The sequence below is a fragment of the Amphiura filiformis genome, chromosome 3, assembly GCF_039555335.1.
Source record: "Amphiura filiformis chromosome 3, Afil_fr2py, whole genome shotgun sequence".
NCBI lineage: Eukaryota > Metazoa > Echinodermata > Ophiuroidea > Amphilepidida > Amphiuridae > Amphiura > Amphiura filiformis.
In genome coordinates, this window is record NC_092630.1 from 83727275 (window position 1) to 83749872 (window position 22598).

At 35.5% G+C, this 22598-nt stretch overlaps 1 protein-coding gene across 3 annotated transcripts in view; it reads left to right on the forward strand.

Annotated features, from left to right (window-relative positions):
- Nucleotides 1-9549, forward strand: part of LOC140149274 (beta-3 adrenergic receptor-like) — a 45531-nt gene extending 35982 nt beyond the window's left edge. The window contains exons 1-2 of one of the 3 annotated variants that reach the window (XM_072171535.1): nt 4848-5169; nt 8004-9549. In XM_072171535.1, the coding sequence (XP_072027636.1) occupies nt 8048-9316 (1269 nt within the window). In that variant the 5' untranslated portion in view covers nt 4848-5169; nt 8004-8047 and the 3' untranslated portion in view covers nt 9317-9549. Of the gene's footprint in view, nt 1-4847; nt 5170-6040; nt 6119-8003 lie in introns of those variants that run through there. The other 2 variants (XM_072171537.1, XM_072171536.1) reach the window with 2 other exon arrangements.
- Nucleotides 9550-22598: the final 13049 nt, after the last annotated feature.

Sequence of the window (22598 nt, forward strand, 5' to 3'; positions counted from 1 at the left end):
GTATATGGACAATGTGTATATGGACAGTGTACTCTTTTATTTAATGACATAAAATTTGAAAAATATTGTAAGGAACACTTGAGATTTTGACTTTTAAAACCTACATTTTAGTCAAAAATATTCTTGGATGGGTAGTTTTCAACAGATTCTCCTTGCTATATAACATTGAATTGCGTCATCTGTTGACATAATAGGGAACAGTTTTCTTAGGGGGAAGGGTTAGCTTTCGTTTGATATTAAAAAAATTCTTGGATGAAGGGAACACTTGAGGTTTGACAAAAAACAATCACAGAATCCTATTTTCCACTAGATATCACACAGTTCTTATGATGCTATGCACTCAACCGTGTAATATAACAGACTGCGTACTAGGCTAGACTCGCTGTGCTGGAAATATCTGTGTGCTCGGGTGTATCGAGGTGGAAACTGTGCCATAGATGAATTTATAAGAGAATTGTTTTTGTTTTGTAGTCGATGTCAACCAAGGTCAAATGTCATACATTGGCTAAATTTAAACATTGCCCGATTGGGCTTAAACTTAGACTTCTCCGTAGCCCACTTGCCCATTGTGCATACTCTGGCTATTGCATTTAAAAAAAACTCTGATTTGTATAATTTGTGCACAATTGATAGATTTTCACATCTGATCTTTTCAGTCACCGTACTCCTTCTGTTTGTTAGCTTCCCAAGTGATTTCTCGGGCTTTCGCGACTAATAAACTGGAATTGTTCAGTATTGAAGTGAGCATTATAATTATGCCATTATAATATGTTGCATTCAATGCTATAAGCCTACGTAAACTTTATCTTTTCTGTTACTAATATAATATATAAACTTTTTATAACAATTTACTAGTATTTTAATTTAATAATATCAGTATAATTTCGAGTTCAACTGAATGCGTTCCTCATGATTAATAACATATTTTTAATTAACAAAAATCGCCTATGGCATAGTCTAGCTTAAACTTGGTGGGTAAAATCCTTCATATGAGGGGAGTGCTAAAAATAAATCGAGGACATCTAAGGTCAAAGGTCATCCAGATTTGGCTTAAACTTGGTGATATTTCGGATATAGATCGGTACCGGGCGTAACGTTGACCGGGTGGTTTTTTAAAAGTCTTTCGAGGTCAAAGGTCAAAATTTCACACTTTGTCCGATCGGGCTCAAACTTGGTGGGTGGAATTCTTGATACGAAGGTATGTGCGAAATAGACCAAGGTCAAATATTTTGAGACCATTTTTATCAAAATAGGATAAACTTTATGTGTTTGATCCCCATGGAGTCCAAATTTCAACCTATGACCTTTTCACTAATAACTCCAGACTGATTTGTTTTAGGTAGGTAATTCTTGTGACCTGAGGAATTTTTTGGTATAGCTTCCAACAAGATCGGAATAAGTTTGAGTTTTGACCCCTCTATAACCAGATAACCTCTATGACCTTATATTTGTATTATTGTTCTGTGCACTGGGCACCTGTCATTTTTGACCTTTCGGTATGTTAGGTATCAACTTTAAACAAGAACATGTTAGTTATGCGCAACTTTACACTAAAGGGAAAAGAACAAAAGGCTTCTACTATAATACTTCTCCAATTTTGTTATAACCACTTTCTTCAACTGATAAAAAACAATACGCATAGATACAGAGTTAAAAGTAGAATCCAAATGTACGATATTTGTCATGTGCAAATATTGCGATGTTTTCCTCGTACCCTTTTATTATCAAAACATTTTTCTTCGATCCACACGAGTGGGACAGAACGACCTTCAGCATCTTAAAAAGAAGCTACACTGTACTCTGATACAGCAATATTTTAACGCAAAATTAAACGGTTATGTCTTTCAAATTTCAGAACAACAATAAAACAAAGATGAGGTATGTGGTTTTTCATAGTATGGTATTGGTAATAGGAACAAAAAGGTAATTAAAGAGTCTGGTGATTTCTTTATCAATAAACTAATGGTAAGAACGTCAAGGGAGAAGTAGGAAACGTGCGTTAGATTAGCTATTTCAATTCTGCCGACCGATTGGTCAATTATCTCTTCGAGAAAATGTTGAGGAACGATAAACTGGTTAATTGGCTTCGTGATTCTGTTACCGATTTGATGTTTTTAGAATGTTAATCCAAAATTCAGAATTACGTTACCATCACAAGAAGAGAATGTGTTTGTCCGCTCTCTTTAATTAGTGTTGCGTAATTGCTCGAGAAACAAACAAACAAACTTTTATAATATAGGAGTATGTGGTTGTATTAATTATGGGGAACGATAACTGGTTACACGACATGTGATACTGTTACCGATTTGATTTTGTTTTAGAATGTTGATCCAGAATCCCGAATATTGCCTCCACAAGATTAGAAATGTGTCTGTTCGAACCCTTTAATTATTTGTCGCGTAATTGTTCAAGAAAGAAACATCTTATCATATCCTGGGAATTTGTAACACCTCCACCGTCAAAATACCCTTCTTGATCTGTCATCTATCCAGATAGTTGTGAAACAAAACGACCTTGAGCATGTAAAAGAACGAAGCTACTAATTATTAGCTACTGTTAAATCACATATGAGATATGTGGTTTGTAGTACATTATGATATTTCGGTATAAATAAGAACAAAAGTGTCATGAAAAGGTGAACACCGCTGTTGATATCTTCAGCAATAAATAATGGTGAGAATCTCAAGGGAGAAGTAGGAACGTGTGTTAGATTCAGAATTTCGATTTCGTCGAGCTATTGTTCAATTATCTCCTCGATATGAGATGCACTGGTTAATTGACTGTGTGATTCTGTTACCGATTTTATTTGTTTTAGAATATTTATCCAGAATACAGGATATCACTCTCACGAGACACGAAATGTGTCTGTCGTTTTAATTTATGTCGCGTAATTGCTCAATAAAGACGCGTTTCTTTCAAATAATTTGGAATATATGGTCGTGTTAATTATGAGGAACGATGAACTGGTTAATTAACATGTGATGCTCTAACCGATTTGATTTTTGTTTAGAATGTTGATCCAGAATAAATTATATTGCCTCCACTAGATAATAAATGCGTCTGTACAATCCCTGTAGTGTCGCGTAATTGTTCAAGAAAGGACAATATTGTTCAAGGTTGCGCCGCAGGCTTACAAAGAAACAATAGCAATCAAGCTTAAACTTTAAATTAGCACCCGATAGAGGGCAGGGCCTGAAGAATGAGGGAAATTACGGGTAAATATTTAACGGAATAAACTGCATAATCATATTATTTAGATTTATTCCGTTAAAAATCTTATTTTAACTTATCAAATTACTAGTTTTTATATTCTATGGTGTCAAATTTTTATTCACAACGTTGTAAATACGCATTAAATACGATTAATAACAACAGAGGGCGCTTTTTCTTTAATATGTGATCCTGTCTTCTGGAGTACAAGAGTATACTCTCACATGATACTTAATATGTGATCCTAATACAGTATCTCATATTAGTTTTCATGTTCTCCTACCCACTATGGGTGATTAAACAACAAATCAGGGACTTTGCTGCTTCAAGAGCGCACACCCTATACATTCCACAAATATCCATCGCAACCAGGATCAGCTCCCCGAGTTTCGTACGGGTTACAACGAGACAAATTAGCAGTGAGTTCCTTGTCCAGGGAATTTCAAGCTAACTCAATTTTTCCACGTGAGCGTACTAGGCACCGCCAGGGTTCGAACCCGCAACCTCTCGCACCACAACCTCTCGCACCACAAAAGAATTGTGTTTGTGCGATTACTTTAATTAGTGCCGCGTAATACTTAAGAAAGAGTGTGCGGTGTGGTTTAGTTAACTGAAAATGTTGACTTGAAATACTTTTTTGACAAAAATATCGGGTCATTTTCATAGCTTATATTCCAGGTCCTTTTCAAAACTTGGGAAGTGGTTACCACCTCCATCATTGAAATATGCCCTTCTTTGCACCTCAACTAATATCAAATCATCTTTCATCGAACCAGAAAGATGAGACAAAAAGAAGTGCACATTTAAAAAGAACGAAGGCTCGAAGCTACTAATATTACAGCAGTACATTTGATACAAACTGAAACGTCCATGCGTGTCAAATTTCCGAACAACAACAATCGGGGCATATTGGGCGATGTTATTTCTTACTATACATGCATCCTTTGTAGCGATTGAAATGTCATATGGTCAAGACACTCATTTTAATGATAGACTCAGCTCCGTCTGAAGACGACGGACACCGAAGTTTGCAAACCTTGTGGACTAGAAGCAAATCACACATACGGAATATATATATATTTGGGTGGGTGGCCCACAAAGAAGTCGTACCCAATAGTTGTGGGTATCAGACCGTTTCTTAAAGTAATATTTGAATGAGGAAGGTAGCGCGTTCACGGAGTATCTATACATGAAAACACCCAATTCAAAAGTATACATATCAGTTACGGTTAAAACATTGTATTTGGTAAAAATGGGTACAGTTTGACTTCTGTAGTGACTATTAGAAATTGTCCTTATTTCCCACTTCTGAAGCTTGACAAGTTTGTCCAAATAGGATTTACAAGTATTCCCCAATATATTATACCATTAGATCAAGTTGCACTGTCCACAGATTTTCATTCTGAAAACGGTTTAAATAATAATAGATTTCAGTGTTAAAGCCGTATCACAGTGAGGAATATGGTGTTACAATGTAATTTCCACAATTTCAACCAATCCAACTATTATCCGTGTATTGACAATCTGGCACGTGTTGTTCGTGTGCACATGCGTAATTCACGACTGGTTCCTACTGAGTAGAATAAACTGAGATACCAATGAAAGGATATATCAGGATTGTGCATCGCTGTATTGCCTGTAAATGCTGCCGCACGTTCCATCCATATGGACTAGTCAATTCGTTTGATGAGAAAGTGATTACGAGTGGTGAGCAAGCTTCCGTTATGTCTCTGGAAGAACATTTTCACCCATATTGGTGATTGGTATGCTGAAAACAAGTCGATTCTAATTTAGTTTCAGGGTGGAATATACATTCATTGAGACTTTAAAGCAAAAAGTGAAAACGTTTTACAATGACATGGGCTATAGGATCTAATCTGTTTCTGTTGGAAAATCTTGGATTCATGTTCTGCGACAGCACTATCAACATCTTGCAGGAAGTTTGTTAATTTTTTACAGGTATGTTAAATATTTATGAAATTAATTGATTTCATTGACGGGACATGCACGTAGGGGGCGCACACCCTACCTCCACAACCCCCTCCAACCCAACCCAAACAACCCACACTCACATCCACAAACACACTAGACACGGATTTATCTGGTCTTGTCACTTTAAGCACTGCGATCGTACAATATTTCAAATTGAATAATGAGGAACACGGTGACTGATCGCATTTAACAGATCAGGAAATGTTAGAGCTATAATAATCACTTTAAGTGATTGGTAGTTGCTAAGTTTGTGACATGTAAGAACTATAATTACTTTACTAGGCTTGAATGATTGAAAATATTGGATTGCATCCAGGACGTATTCTGCTAATTCTAGACATTTTCCTTGGAATCAAATTCATCAACTGTTGATTCGTTCTGTCAAGACAAATTTCAGTGAGTCTGATGAATGGACGCTTATCAATATTGCCACAAGTTCGTGGTGGAAAAGCAATTTAAACATTCTTGGGAAAATCCAAAATAATCCTTAAAATCTTCAGAACTGCAACTCATCATTCACGCACGTTAATTGACTTTCAGTTTGCATCAGTATTTTACTGATTAATCTGACTGGATTTGCCGTATCATGATGATCGTACCAGCACATTTTGATAATTATTTCACAGCTCCATTAGATTAAAGCCTGAGTAGATAACTTTTATCTTGTTTTGAGAAATGTCAAGGGAAGTATTTATCAATCCTGTTTCCTGCCAATTGTGGCCAATTCTACCGTGATACAGTTGGTGATAGTTTGTGTTGTGGTGGAACTCTTGTGGAAAGTTTGATAAGACAATCGCTTTTGAACTAACTATACAAACGGATGCTTTATTGTATTGAAACGTTGCTGTTCGCGGGGATTTTTAGTGTCGGTAATTTCAAATTTATGAAACATGTATGCTATTCATTTAAATTAAGTGTAAGTATGGTAGATGTAAGTGAAAGGTGTTACTAGTTACTAGATTTACCATTTTGAATAATATTTATAAAAAACAAACATCTAAAAATTAATAAATAGAAGCAAATTAATAGATTATTAAATATCATCTTGAAAATTCATTTTATTATTCCATTCAACATGTTCGAACCGTTATATTGGAAGTAAGAGTCATAATCATCATGCCAATGATCATAGCCACCTACCATGGTCAGCGGAAATTATTTGCATGTATTTGTTCCAGTGGGTTGTATGGGTTGTTACAAACGGAAAAGCCTTACGTAGACGACCTCTTGTATAGATGCGGTCAAGTAGTTGGTTATTGTCGGCCATACATTACTTACAATATCATGGCTGGAAACCATAATAGTCTATGTATGTTAAGGGTTGCTTCAATATTTATTTTCAGCAAATGATTCTTTCAGAATATGATGTAATCGGAAAACCGACAAGGTCAACAGCATATTATTATAATTATTATTGTCACGAATGACGGAAAATTAGAAGCAAGGAATGCTATTAGAAATATAATTGTGATTTGAAAATAAATTCATGTACATCCACATTTGCAGTAATTACACAAAATCACAACAAGATAACGCTGAGAACTTCGACCCAGTTTTGGGCCCACAATCATAACTAAACCAAACCAATCGAGAGAAATAGCTTTTAATATGGCTACAAAACTCTTTATTCTATATGACAATTATGTGCGTTAGAAAGCAGCTTGTGAAGGTTTGATTTTCGGCGACCTGCTTCTCGTAACCAAATGACATTCATGTGCTGCCAAATTATTTGCACGTGAGCTGAATTAGTTTTTATATATCGACAATATCATAAATTAATAAAGACAGTAGACACTACACTTTAATATTTACATACAGAACGCGGTATCCCATTTCAGTATGCGTAGCAACGGATGCAAGTGTGAAGTGCTTATAATATTCCAAAATTAATGTTACGAATAACGACATCTTACAGCATAAGAAACTCAAGAAGGTGGTTACGCGTGTTTCAAATTAAGTAATTAACGTCGGATATGAATGCGTTCAAAACGAACAAAGAATAAATAAGTGTGTGAAGTACCATTAATCTGAAAAATATATATATATATATATATATATATATATATATATATATATATATATAAAAAGTAAAGAAACATTCTTCTTTTGTCACGTAGAGTGCTCAATCCTTACGGAGAGCAAGATATACATAAAAAGAAGAATGTATACTCCATGTTGATTCACTACAGACTGTTTCGCCCAAAGGCTCCTCAGGTGAAACAGTCTGTAGTGAATCAACATGGAGTAAATTTACACATTTTCTTCTTTTTATGTATATATATATATATATATATATATATATATATATATATATATATATATATATATATATATATATATATATATCACTTGTAAATATATATATATATTGCTCTCAACGAATGCCCCTTACTGTGAAAGTGTCAGCCCTTCATCATGTTAATACATTTTGAAGTTCCTTCACGAAATGGCCAGAAGTGGATTTCATTCTGGTACCTTTTATTAAACTTTAGCAATTCTTTATGACGAACTGTCAGCCCTCATCGTAATTTATCAGTGGTTCCTGTTATAAATTCCTGTTACTTGTGATGCGTATCAATCGCAAAATGTTCATTATAAAAATTATTCAAACCCATCGTAATTTAAGATATTTGAGTTACCATGCGTCTGCGTCGTAAGCACAAGAGAAATCCACCCTGTACATGATAGTGTTACCATTATCATTCCATGTCTCTTGTATACCCTACGTGTACAAAATATAAATAGTGTCGAATTTACGGACATCAATTAACGCTTTTTCGATTCTTTGTGTTTGATTCCAGATCGCGATACTTCTGTAAGACTGGATTTCAACGACAGCGGAAAAATGAATGACACGACGACGACATGTATTAAGGACGAATACAATATTACCGACGAGCCAACTACAGCTGCAATTGTCACTAAGGGAGTGTTTCTAACAGTGGTTGTAACACTTAGCTTTGTCTCCAACACCCTTTGCTTGGTGGTATTACCTAGAGTAAGAGACAGAAGTCTTCAAAAAGTGACTAAAATATTCATGATATCTTTCACGGTATGTGATATCTTTGGTATATTTTTCTCATACATTCCCATGACAGTTTCAACTTTCTTACATAATTGGCCATTCGGAGACACAATGTGTTGGATCAACGGATTTGCCGGTACTATATTTGCATATACCAGTGGAATTCAACTTCTTGCTTTAAACCTAGAAAGATATCTTGCAATTTCATACCCACTAAAATGGTATCATGTTTATGTGACACCTTTTCGAGCTAGAATAACCGTTGTTTTACTGTGGATGTCAGCTGTTACATTCTCAGCCGTGGCATACTCATTACCAAACAGATACACAGCTTATAGTTTATTCTTGGGCGTTTGCAATTCAAATCCATGCGGACATGAACCGGACATATCTGGGACGATTTTAAGTTCTGCATTCTTTGTTTCACCTGTATTATTGACACTTCTTCTGTGGTTGAAATTATATCTATTAGCCAAACGTCATACAAAGGCTATAGTAAGTCAAGCAAGAGCCATAAACCTCGGAACTCTGGAAAGAGAGAGAAAATATAGCCAAGATAGTTTAAAAAGCGCAGCAAGTATGGATTCTCCGTGCAGAAGTCCTGTTTCAAAGGACAGCCCAGTTCAAAAGGAAATAGATAGAAAAACGAGTAAAATTAGTTTAGGTTTGAAAAGTTTAGCAGGAACATTAGAGCGACGAAAGGCGAGCAAAGCAAGTACAACGGAACAGCATGCAGTTAAAGCAAATAGAAGGGCATTCTTCACCTTCTTTATTATGTCAATATGTATGGCTCTCTTAAGTTTACCATTTATAATCGTAATTGTGTATGACAACACTCAAAGACAAATGTTATCTTACGGGTTTATAGCTGTAGCTGAAATTCTTATTGTCTCATTTGGATTTCTTAATGTTGTTATTTACTACGCAAGGAACAAAGCCTTTAGGAAAGCAGCAAAGAAATTGTTTTGTAGTCCAGCTGATCCTTACAGCAGACCATCTAGAGCGTGTATTACCAACGGTAGAACCATTGCCCCGGAAGGAACACACGGGACTATGAGTAGAGGGGACGTTACTCAAGCTGACGTTTAGAAAACATGAATTTTGTACTTGCAGACTCTCTCGTCATGTTATGGACCATTAGAGCTCTACTACCATGACTACCACCTCGACGATAAGAAGTACTTCAATGTGATACATTCGACGACAGCATAATTGTGAAGGCCTATTATTGTACGGAAGAGCCAGCTTCAAACATATCCAGCAGTAACCGTGTGTACTGACAGCAGCTGTTACAAATTTCAATGTACCTAAAAGAGCTTAAAAGCTACATATCCCCCACCACAAAAAATGCATGACCAATTGTCATGATTGTTGTGTTTGTTTCGCTAGTTTCGTTATTGCTTGATTTCCACCGATATCCGCAGAGGTTAGCCAATAGAAATGCCTTAAACATACATCCTTGTTTTCAAATCTGTCCTGTTAATTGTTGTTTGATACTGTCCCTTGCTACCTTCGTGAAGTACCATGGGATATACGATATGGTCCAATCACACCAAAGGTGGCAATTGTACAATGCAATTGAGATTCAGGAAAATAGAGGGCAATAAAATTCAAAAACAATTTGATGTTATAAAAGCTCATAACTTGGTGTCAGATATTCATGGCTCGTGTAAAGAGTAGACACCATTGAGGTATTACGAAGCTTATGGAATTAAGCTGTATAATCCTTCAATAGAAATGCTCTGTACTGGGCTGATTTCGTGCAATTTTACCCTAAGGATAAGTCGGAGCTAACAACGCGTCCGACGCAAAGTTCATTCATAAATTTCCACCCGGCAACATCAGATCGCATCAACAGCCAATCAAAGACAAGTACCTTTCAATAGTAATACGCTTAAAATACGCTCTCTGCAAAAGTTACTTAGGTTACTGGGTAATTTGTAGGTGGTAATAACTCAATTTTTCATAACAGCCTCCTTTAATCTGGTTGGATCAGAATGTCAAACAATATTATTAACGAATAACACATCTGCGGGTATGACAACACGTAGGTATAACAAACACCCTGATTTAGTGTCACACAATAATTAATTTATTCATCGTGTGCTCATCTGAAGTGTACGGAATAAATATACGTGGCTAAGTGGAAATTTGTTAATCCTACCGTAACCAAATCGTGCAGAAATTGTATTTTAAGGCAATAAATAAGGATCTTATCAACAAAAAAACTCAGCCCTATGTTCTCGAGTTACCATCTTCAAACCCTCTTAGAGGAAATGCCGTAATACTTCAGATTGAACTTTCAAATCTGCGTTATTCTAGAACGTAGCCTAAGCAGCTACAAGAGTGTTGATGTAAAAACACTGCAAGACAACCCTTAAGCTACGTCTCTATTGGACTGGCGTGTATTTTGTGTGTCATCTGTCTTTTATGTTAAATGATATAGTAAGAAACAATAAGTGTTATTTTTACTTTGAATTCAAAGTATGTGTATCACAAAGGTTCTAATCGACTTCGTAATAAAAATGCGGGTTTAACTAGATAATAAAAATGCCAATTAATTTTGCCAATAATGTTGATTTCAAGATTACAAAATATTGCTAATAATGAAATAGTCAGTACTAATTTTCGTTTTTTATTACTGTTATGTTATGCTGTTCAAAGGAAATACACCGATGCATAATTATGATGCAAGTTTTACGATAATATACGATCTTTTTTAAATGATTTTTTTAAAGCTGATGATTTATTGTCATATTGATTTTGTAATGTAGACAATCTGTATTATAGCTTTAATTTAAATGAGTGAATTATTTCTTTTTGGAGCGATATGAGATACCTATGGTGAGCTGTTTCTAATTCACAAAATATACTCATACACAAGAGTGCTCATTGTTAACGTGGAATTTCACGTTAGTTCCAATTTCACTTAAATATTCGAATGACTATAATTCATTCTTCGGCAAGTGATCCCTTGTCACTTGTTCACTATTTAAGTAAAGACGGTATTTTCGAGATAAAATCTTTAAAACATGTTTATAAAAATGAACTCTATGGCGAACAATAGCTAACAGATGTGCCATATCATTAAAACACAATTTTAAACACAATGTACTTCATAGATACCAGAAAATACAAGCAAGTATTTTCAAATTCAACTATAATCTATTTGCTAGATGAAACCGCTCAATCCTCATCATTCCGTATGTAATCCACCATTTCGGTAACTTTGGTGAATTTGTACTATTTTTTATATCCTTAAAAATTCACACACTCGCTTATACCATACACTTAGGCTACATACATAAAGAAAATTTGAGCCTGTACATAAAAATAACGTACTCGTACTCTGCACTCTACATTTTGACGTGGTGCTATACATGTGGGCTATGTAGTAACTCATGAAAAATATGTGATGCTGTGATGTATGCACAAATAAATAGTGCTTTCATTGTTGTTTACTACGACAGGTGTCACACGACAAAACCACCGAATTTTAGTCCGTAGAAGCATCAATGCCTAATGTTCCGTAAAATGTTCCGTATGTTGTTGTCAGGCATTAAACGTGGTGTAGTTTGAACAGATGTAGCCTATTGTATCTTGGCATATAAATTGTATAAAACCAGATGTGTCGGAAAGGCACCGTGCATAGTCTCGTTCTCAGCGGGCTTATGCTCCCTCATTATTTTGTTTAGTGACGAAGGCTGAACGAGACTAATATATAGAACATAAACGCTGCGCTCAAAATTCGGCATATACGGTATATTTACTGTAAACAAGTACTGTATTGTGTATGTGATTAACTTCAAATTATATATGTCATATTTGTGTCACGTTATTTGTTCATTTATGAACATGATAAGTACGAGCTCCTTCACCTACCTGATAATTACTGATTTGTTAATGTAATATCAATCTTAAGGGGGTACTACACCCCTGTGGTAAATTTGACTATTTTTGTATTATTCAAAAACTAATAACACACTGGTAACAAAAGTTATGTATATTATTGGGGCAAGGAATCCAATTACTACACTGAAATTTCAGTGACTCAAGACAAGTGGTTCAGTATATATGATAGGAAATGAGGTACATCCTAGCGGTACCTCATTTCTTATCATAAATAACGTACCGCTCGTCTTGAGTCACTGAAATTCCAGTCTAGTAATTGGATTCCTTGCCCCAATAATATACATAACTTTTGTTACCAGTGTGTTATTAGTTTTGAGAAAAGTGCAAAATAGTCACAAATTTATCGAAGGGTGTAGTACCCCCTTAGGTCTGCAATCTACGCAATGAAGTGGCATATTTAAAAAGTTAAATGTGGAGTGAAATTAAACCTTCAGAGTGACATTTGACGGACAAAGGAAACGAGGAAGTTTATCTCAAACAGTAAAAAATGTTGATTATACCTACTGTGCGCACTCCACGAATGAATATCCTGTCTTATATGCTATAAAAATGCCCAAATGAAGGCTATTCGCCAGCGAAGTGTTACGTGTAATCCGATTATCACTATGTCAACTGGATCACGCTTTTGAGTTCTACACCACGATCGAAATGAACACAGTCTATGGCATGTACTATTCCAAAAGGTGCGTGATCCAGTTTGCCACGGAGTTATGTAACCACTTCGCTGGCGAATAGCGCTGCAGCAGTTTTATCGGTATATACTGAACAACTTTTGTTATTTCGGTTGTTAATCAAGAATTCCAATGTAAGCAAGTTGTCTAGTGTTACGTGTATAATGATGTGGTAATTAACTGTACTATGTAATGGTTATGTCATTTTGATGTAATGAGAACGTGTTTATTGCTCTGAATAAGCTGTAAATGACACACTTATATGACCGCTTATATACCATAACCTTTGAACCAGGTTATTAAGAATGTTAAGAAGGAAAGAACTCACAGGAAATATTGTTCCGGCAATTCAGCTAGCATTGTTTTACTGTTAAGATAAATACACTATTACCATGATTTAATACGACAATGTAAATTAAAATATCTTAAATCACCACATGCTATGAATCATATTAATGTGCATTAATGCGCACTGAATCAGATTAATTTTGGTCAAAGTATGATATGATCTGCGATATTCAGTATTCGATATGAAAATAATAAGAACATGAACTTCCAAAGTTATATAAATGCAGTCTTTTAATACTAGAATAACATTCGTCTGTTCCTCCAGAACAGATTCCTCTACACTCTTGTTCCGGCAGTTAACAGTCGCCAAGTATAAGAAGAAAAGTTTAAGATTTTTGTTCAAAGGCGTGATTTTGCGCTTAATCTGCAAAGTTTAATGTATGTTAAAAGACTGTTAAACTCGAGCGTATAAAGGTGGTTATTTTTTGTTACGTTAAAAGGCGTTAAACTGTGTAATGTTTAGTGGAATTGTACTTTACCTGTTTAACGATACATCTCGCGCCACGGAATTTTAACCAATTATTGTTTAAAATGACAAAAGCAAATGGCGGCCACGAGTGAATGCTGGTCGTGCTGCTTATGGTCTCCTGAAACTTCGTTCAAATAGGTAGGTTTGAGTCAATCAGGTTGCACCAAACTCGAGATTCGTTTGATAAGTTATGCATAGACATCGTTGAGACATAAATGATGGATATTGATGCGTTCATTTGCTAGATTTAACAACGTCATTGGGATTGACATTCTAGCGATACTGTACTGTACTGTTCTACGTGCACGGTACATGTATATCACCATGTGTGTACCGCGATGTTCAGTTTTGGGCATACGCACAATAGCTTACAATGTAGACGAGATGCATTGAAGTATGGATACCGTATCGAGTGTGTGAATTTATTAGAGTTGATGTATTGTATTTTAGCATTGTATCGTAATGCATGCGAGAGAGAAAGGCTTACTAGATTTTAATTTTTTACTCGGATACATTGCCCGGATACATAGCGGGTTGAACTGATAAAAAAAAAAAAATACTTTATGCATGAAATTGTATTTTTGAACGAATCTCACAGTTGACCAAGATCTGATGACTTCAAATCTATCATGAATTATGTTTCAGTATAAAATTTTAAAAAAAGAAAGAAAGAAAGCCCCAATCATAATTAAATCCAATACAACCATTGATTAAGCAGTTGTATTTCTTAAACAATCCTTAGATAAAATAGAACATATAAATCATTATCTGTTTAGAGTTATTAAGCAAATATTGATTAAAAGACCTTAAACAACCTAGTTGGTTAAGCACTTAAAACTTGAAGCTGGTTAAAGTGCTATATGCATTTATTGGTTAAAAGTTTTAACCAACTATTGATTTGAGCCTTAAACAACAAGAAAATTAAGGGCCCTTAACCAATATTTCGACGAGAGGACCACGTAACTAACACGAGTTTAAGATTGATTAAGATTGTTTAAGACTTTTTTAATTGGCGAAATAAGAGTGTAACATCCCTATCTGATTGAGACAAGGGGATATTACGTACTGCAAATTAAACTTTAAAGGTATAACGGTGGTATGCAGGTGTAACATTGGCGGTGTTTTACAGCCTATATCCCTCACCCATATTTTGCTATCAAAAATTAAATTTCTTTCCAGCAAATGTTTTTCTTTCCAACGAAATACAATTTCTAATAGATATATACAGGGTGTCCCCCCCCCCCAAAAAAAACCAGAACCCTCATTGCGCCCTCTTTTTCTCCTATTTTAGAAAAGTAGATCAAATATATTTTGGTATGTAAAGAAACCTTGAATTATTGTTAGCTTTAATAAACCGAAAAAAATCGGCATACAACTTTTGAAGATATACTCTTTTAAAGACATGTGCCCGTTTTTCACTCTGTCCACGGATGAGGTTTGGCTGAAAAGCAGTACACGCACATTGTACCATGCATGAATATCAAATATATACATTCCTCCATAATAACTTTTTAAAATAACTTTATTTAGGGAATGGGCTTTACCAGTGGGCTTATGGGCTATGGATTTTGTTAAAGCCTTAATGTACGATTTCTGTCAAATTTTAATTTTGTTATTCTTGATTCAAAATGTTGAAATAATATTAGCAATAAATGCCGGGAAGGGTTGCTGTCCATTTTAAGTTGAAATAACACGGTAAAGTGAAAGAAACTCCACTGGTTATTTTGGCCATTGTTTAAAACATGCAGTTCTATGGGAGGACATATTATCATAATTTTTAAATTATGATAATATGTCGAACTTTGCTTTGTTGACCTACAAAGACAACAAATTTGGCCGATTCCATTTAGGTGCAAGTTGGGACATGTGTAGACATTACAAATATGCAAAAAAAATCAGGTTTGAAAAAAAAAAAAAATTTCATATTATAAGATCGTACATTATGGCTTTAAGTGCCATTAATTTGTTGGTGTGGGATGGGACTTCTTTTGACAACCAAGCGTACTTGCAATTCCTTGGTTATTTGTGCCTTTTTGTTTTATTATGTTTCTTACTTTCTTACTTTGTGGTTTCTTGCTTTTTTATTTACAACAGAGTAATTATTCTTTTTGGGATAAAAAGTAGAACTGAAAGGGGTTGTCTTTGGTTCTTCTGAAGTGAGTTGCTCTTTCCCTTTACCTGGTTGCCTCCTTGGCGAATACAGGTTTCAGCCATGGGATACTTGCGAATGCAGAAGTAATAAGATTGCGAAGAGCTTGGAGGCTAGCTGGTGTTCCTCGTTCATAGTGGTCGCTTTGGATCAAATGGTGGTGTGAGGTCTGGTTATCTTGCAGGCCACTGCCGTCCGTGGACAGAGTGAAAAACAGGTACATTTCTTTAAGATGGCATATCTTCAAAAGTTGTGAGCCGATTGAAACAATGGTTTTAGTTTATTTAAGGGATCTAAAATGAGCGTTTATTGCGTTTCGACAGTATTTTTTGTAGGACATGAGAGCACCTCAGACCTATCGAATTGCATTCTGAATACGAAGCATGTCTTTCTGATATCAAATAATTTTCATTTTTTGAAAATCACAATATAATACAAATTTTATGACAAATTATAAAAATTTGATATTTTTCAAATTTTGATATATAACAGTCCTCGAAGTAAATTATATAAATCTAATGATATATTCTTAAAGTGTATGTAGCAGGGAGGAAAAGCCGACGATCAATTGAAAATTTTGACCTTTCATATTGAAGATATGGATTTTTTTCCCAAAAGACCTTTTTTGTGTGTGTGTTTTGGGAAAAAAATCCATATCTTCAATACGAAAGGTCAAAATTTTCAATTGATCGTCGGCTTTTCATCCCACCTACATACACTTTAAGTATAAATCATCAGATTTATAAAGTTTACTTCAAGTACTGTTAAATATCAAAATATCAATTTTAATGATTTGCCATAAAATGTGTATTAAATTGCGAATTTCAAAATATCAAAATTATTTGATATCAGAATGACATTCTTCGTATGCAGAATGCAATTCGATATGTCTGATGTGCTCTGATGTCCCAAAATAAATAACGTTCATACCCCAGCCCTTAAGCTAGCGATTGCAGGTTTCTTTACCTACCGCCATCATCATATACCACCTTTTGCGGTACGTAATATCCGCGAGGTCCAATGCATGCCAACGTTACCCACTTTTGCTGTCGGCTTTAAAATGGTCGCGTATTGCGTCGCTTTCGTAATTTGGGGTGTGTGTGTGTCATCGCCCTGATATCTTCATGGCAGAAATCGCCATGATGGTAGGCTGAATCCACTAGTTCTTCAACAGCCACGCATGGCCATTTTGTTCCGACCTGTTTAATAGTTTTGAGACCATGAGCCGAGGGACTAAGGCTATTGACAATAGCCTGGTCACTGACCTGGTACGTTATCTGCTTTAGACTACCTCTCCCCGTGGTCTACACTACGCCTAGTACCGTGTTATGTTCTGGGCCCTGCAGGGTTGACGAATGAGGGCCGCAGTCATTTTTTTGTTCGGCACATATGAAATCCGCATTTTTATCAGTTTATGATTTCCAAACCACCGGTTGTTTTTCAATACGCACGCTTTCGACTCTCATGTTCTTTCAACACATATATTCAAAGGCAAGCCTTACAATTGGCTTCTTTAGAAACCAAAAGTAAGGAGATATTCATCATTTTCTACCCCGGTATCCGAAGATCTATCGTCTGAAAATCAATACACGTGTATCGGCGTGCACAGTAGAATACACGAGTATTAATTTAGTTTCCATGCCTGTATAATATAATTATTTACCAGGCGTTGTCGCTGTGCGTGGGCGTCGATCCCGGGGGATGTCCTTTACGTTTTTAGATGCGGGACACAATATCAAAATGCACCCAACCTCCTGCATTTTGGCAATTTTAATCACAACGTTACAAGCATTATGCAGTGTTTGATTAGAGCAAGCACACAACAGTCTATATCGAGGGGTCAGAGCCAAAATGCTCTAAGTACAACAAACTGCGAAAATGTAAAGCCCTAAGTGCAACACTAATGCATGGATGTGAGAGCCAGAAGGCCCTGTAAGTACAAAAATACCTGCATCTCAAAATTGCTTTTTTGCACATAGGGCTGTTTGGTACCACAATAATCCTTACAACACAGGGCACCTTATGATTGTATACTATGAACAAGTTATAGCCACAGAAGCTGTTATCAGCCATGAAGCATGTGTGAGAGCCAGAAGGCTCTAAGTACAAAAATACTTTTGGGTCTGACCCCTCGATATTGAGGTCTGTCCTACTTCCAACAGTAGTTTGAAGCTTTGCAACAAATGGCTTCAAGTAGGGGACATATCCACCTTAGACACCCCCTGCGTCGTGTTAGTCACTATATTAGATCCACATTTTGAGGTCTGTGAATAATGGTCAAAATGTGCATTAAACACTGCCAAATGGCTTCAATTGGGGCTTCGTTTTAAAAACAATTCCAACCTCTGAGGGCAGCAGGTGCTAGGGGTAGGCACCTCATCCGTCACACAAGCGCAACGCTGAATATTGAACCAATAATGGGGCTCTCTTTTGAAAACTAGCAGGGGACTAGGGGCAAGCACCCTCCGTCGCACAAGTGCAACGCTCATTACCTAGGTCTAACGAAAAATGGGGTAAATTGTGCTCCAAATGGCTTTAAAGGAAATCTGTACCATAAACTAATCAATGGCTATATAGTTGCAGTAATAATAAAAACGACAAACAGTAAAAGACCCAAGCTATACGTACAAATAAAGGAGAAATTCTTAATTCCTTACGACGATCAACGGTCATTTTGCAATCCATGGCGGCGGCCATATTGATACCCGATGTATTTTATTACGCTGTAACGGTACCCCGATTTTGAAACCAGCGAAATCCGTGCCACCAGCACTCGCGCTCGTGAACTTTGGTGACACGAAGCGAATACTACCAAAGTTCAGATTCAACATTCGTTCAAAAGAAAACGCGACAATTTGTACCCATAAAACTACAGAAGAACATAAAAAAATGTATTTTAAGTAATATTTATGATCAACAATGTCTTTTGAGAACGAAAAGTAAAAACAGCACTAAAAACCAAAATTCGCTGTGGGGGTCGCGAATGCCATAGCAACGCACGCTCGCCGCGGGTCTGTGTGAAAGGTTACACTGTTACGCTTGTGGCAGAAAGGAGCTATCATGGCGGCTTCCATGAATCGCAGAAACGAAGGATTAAAAGTGCTTTTTCTTTGTTAGGAATATTCCGAAATTCAAATAGACCGTCTGGTATGTTTAATTTAGGGGTATATAACTATATTAGCCATTGATTAGTTTATGGTACATATTTCCTTTAATCGGGGCTTCTTAGGAGGGCACATCCCTCAGCTATCGTCATACAAGTGCGATGCCCGGTGATCACGCACTCAATCTTTACAAAATTATGTTCCCCCACCCCTCTCATCCAAAATGGATTGACGCCCCTGAGTGTTTAGACAACCGCTACATGATGAAACAATTGCGCGAACAGTGTGCTGGGTGTGTCTGATTTAAAACATGAAGAAAACGCCCACATGTAATAAGTCGACATTTGCCATGTTTGCTGCTGGCTGCCATAAATTTTAACGTGCGGAAGACAGGTTCTGTCACAATTAATTTAGAACAATATAAAGCGATGGCGTATTGCATAAAATGAGAGCTCAAAGCATGCATTGTGGCTATTAGCGCCAAGGGTATGATTTTAACATGATCTTAAGGAACAATGACACATGATTAAACATTTAAGAGGACTTGTCCAGGAAAATAGACTTATTTTTCAAATTTGTGGCAAAACGCAAAATCACCAATTTTCTTCATATTGTGTCAATCAATGACACTTTAGGGTGATGTATCAAAAATAACATTTATAGTGACACCAGCTTCTTGTTGCCATGGAAACGGCTAATTGTTCTTTTCCCTTAAATTGAGTGATTTTGGCAAAATTATGTGTAAAATTTTCTGTCAATTCGATATCATTCTGGAAGAAAGTTAGAGCGGGTTCATTAAAGTTGGTGAGGGTAGAATTTAGGTCAAGGTCTTGTCTGTGTTTCAGGACCTAAATGGGAACTGAGGGCCTTTTGATTTGGGAGATACCACTTTTTCTAAGAGGGGTGTTTTTTATTACTTTGAAAAGTACATAAAACCTGTATGGTTGAAACGTTTGTAAGTATCATGCCAACGCTTCCATTTCAACAAACTTTTGTTTCCGGGAAGATTAAAGTATGCTTTAATAATTTATAGAAAAAATGGTTTGGGGAAATCATCTGTATGCTCACAGTGTTTCTAGAAATTTCCCTATTTTTACAATCTCTTATAGTCTATTTTGCCTTCATTTGTAATATTAGCATTGGGAAAATTACAATTATTGGAGATTGTAAGCCTAATGTATTGCAAATATAAATATGAAATTACAGAAATATCAAAATGCTGAAAATACAGTGTTTCTATAGTATTTTGGTTTTAATCATTCATTTTAGTTCAAGATAAATTAGTTCAGGGATAATCTTACTAGTAGAGAACAATTTTGGATAACAAAGTATTTTGGTAGGATTTGACAATTTATAAAATACTAATGAATAAAAATTTCTCCAAAAAAGCAGTGTTTCTATTTTAAAAAATTGGTAAATTGCGTTTTAAGTGTTTTATATTATTATTATTATTATTGTTGTTGTTGTTGTTGTTGTTAGTGTTATTATTATTATTATTATTATTATTATTATTATTATTATTATTACATTCATTGAATTTGGGAGAAAAAAAATCATTTTAATTTACCAAAAGAAGTAATGTAACACCCCTAAATTTTGATACCATTATATTTGGTACCAATGTATAGCTATGGGTCTCCTCTACCCAGTAATACCAAAATAAGTACAAATATTCCCCACACAATGTTGCTATGATGTCATAATGTGAGGGTGCCCATTAAAATTTGGGAAATTCTGCCCATGTATATATGTATATAGGCAAAATTGATTTTGGGCAAAAAATTCTACAAAAATGCAATTTTAAGTGAATAATCTCCTCAATATAAAAGGAAAAGACACACTATTTCAACCTATAACTAACAAGTAAAAAGTCAGTAGCTCTTAGAATAATTTAAGAGCAAAATGAACATCATTGATTTTACTATACAAACCAATGGGTGCCTCACCAACCCCCCCTCTATAGTCATCTTTGATGGTCGGTTCTACCCGGTTAAGATGTTGGGGTAAACATTTTATCACTAAAATGAGCACAAAGGATGGATCTACGACTAGCTTAGGTCGTTTGGGCGCAGGCACATGTGTTTTTTATGACAGATAAAAAATGTTAGGAGAGGGGGTTGTTTTTCGTAGTTCTAGCTATAGGGTTAAAGCGGTTTTTAGTAGATAAACGGTCAAAAACTAAAGGTAGAAAATTGGTATTTAATGCAAATCTAAATAAATGGTCAAAATATTGAAAATGTGCACATTTTCAGAATTCACCATATAAATTTAATAGGGCATTAAGGGGTACTACACCCCTCCATGAATTTGTGTCTATTTTTTGCATTTTTCTCAAAAACTAATAACACAGTGGTAACAAAAGTTGGGTATATTATAGGGGCAAGGAATCCAATTACTACACTGGAATTTCAGTGACCCAAGACAAGCGTTTCGTTATTTATGATAAGAAATAAGGTACCGCTAGGATGTACCTCATTTCCTATCATATTATACTGAACTGCTTGTCTTGAGTCACTGAAAATTCAGTGTAGTAATATACATAACTTTTGTTACCAGTGTGTTATTATTTTTTGAGAAAATGCAAAAATAGTCACAAATTTACCACAAGGGTGTAGTACCCCCTTAATGTCACAGAGCACTCAAACCTTGAGTGTTTTACTCAAAACATTTTATATTTCAGGAACATTATACAAAGATGCCACTAAGTTACACTCAAAAAGTAAAAAAACCTGAAATAGCGAGTAAATTTAGAATAAAAAGTCCCAAAACGGTCTGAAAATATATAAAAGTGCGGAAACTTTGACTTCATAAAAGTAGGAATTCAGACAAAAGTAGGAAAAGTGGCATCTCTGATTATAACAAAAGTTGATTTTATGAACATTCGGTAACCTACCCTTGAAGGGAGCACACCACTAAACCAATGCGCCATTTGTGTAACCCTAATGAGTTCCGGTAAAATACAAAAACTTTTTGAGGTATTTGGGCTGCCCTTTAGACAAATAATCAGAGAGAGTAGCGAATTATATCTCAAATAAAGTGTAGAGCCTATGCATGAATTTCAGTCGCCAAAAAAAGTCGCATTTTTATAATTATCGAGAAAATAGGTCCGCGAAATAGTCTTGAGCATATCAAAAACAGTGAGGGCGCTGTTTAGTGCCTCGTACCTGGGAAAACGAGGTTGAACTTCAGGCTGCCCATACATTGAAACACATGTTAAACTTTCATCGATTTGCAATCGACTGGTTGTCATAAAATATCTCAAAAGGTGCCCAAAAGGTGCCCAAAAGGCCACAAAACGAGCAAAGAAGACCAGAATTTTTACACATATTTCAAGGGGGGATTAAGCCTATGAGAAACTGAATACAGAACTTTCAACTGCAGATATTGTAAATATAATCCAAATATTATTATAATAATGTCAATTTTAGTTGTATGCAGCTATTCATGACAAGTCAATATCAAAGTACGGTTTATTATTAGTTTATCATGAACACCATCAGTGTTGCAAGAATGCGTTTAACTTTTTACAGATGTAGTACATTTTTTGCCAAAAAAATGGCAACACTTACACGCGGAATGGCAACTCTGCTATTTTTTTTATATAAATACATTATACAAACTACACTAAACTATTGTACACGATAATAGTACAATTTTATACAAGTATTCTATGCGAGAAACAGCTTTATTATGCACCTAAATCCATTTACAAAATTGA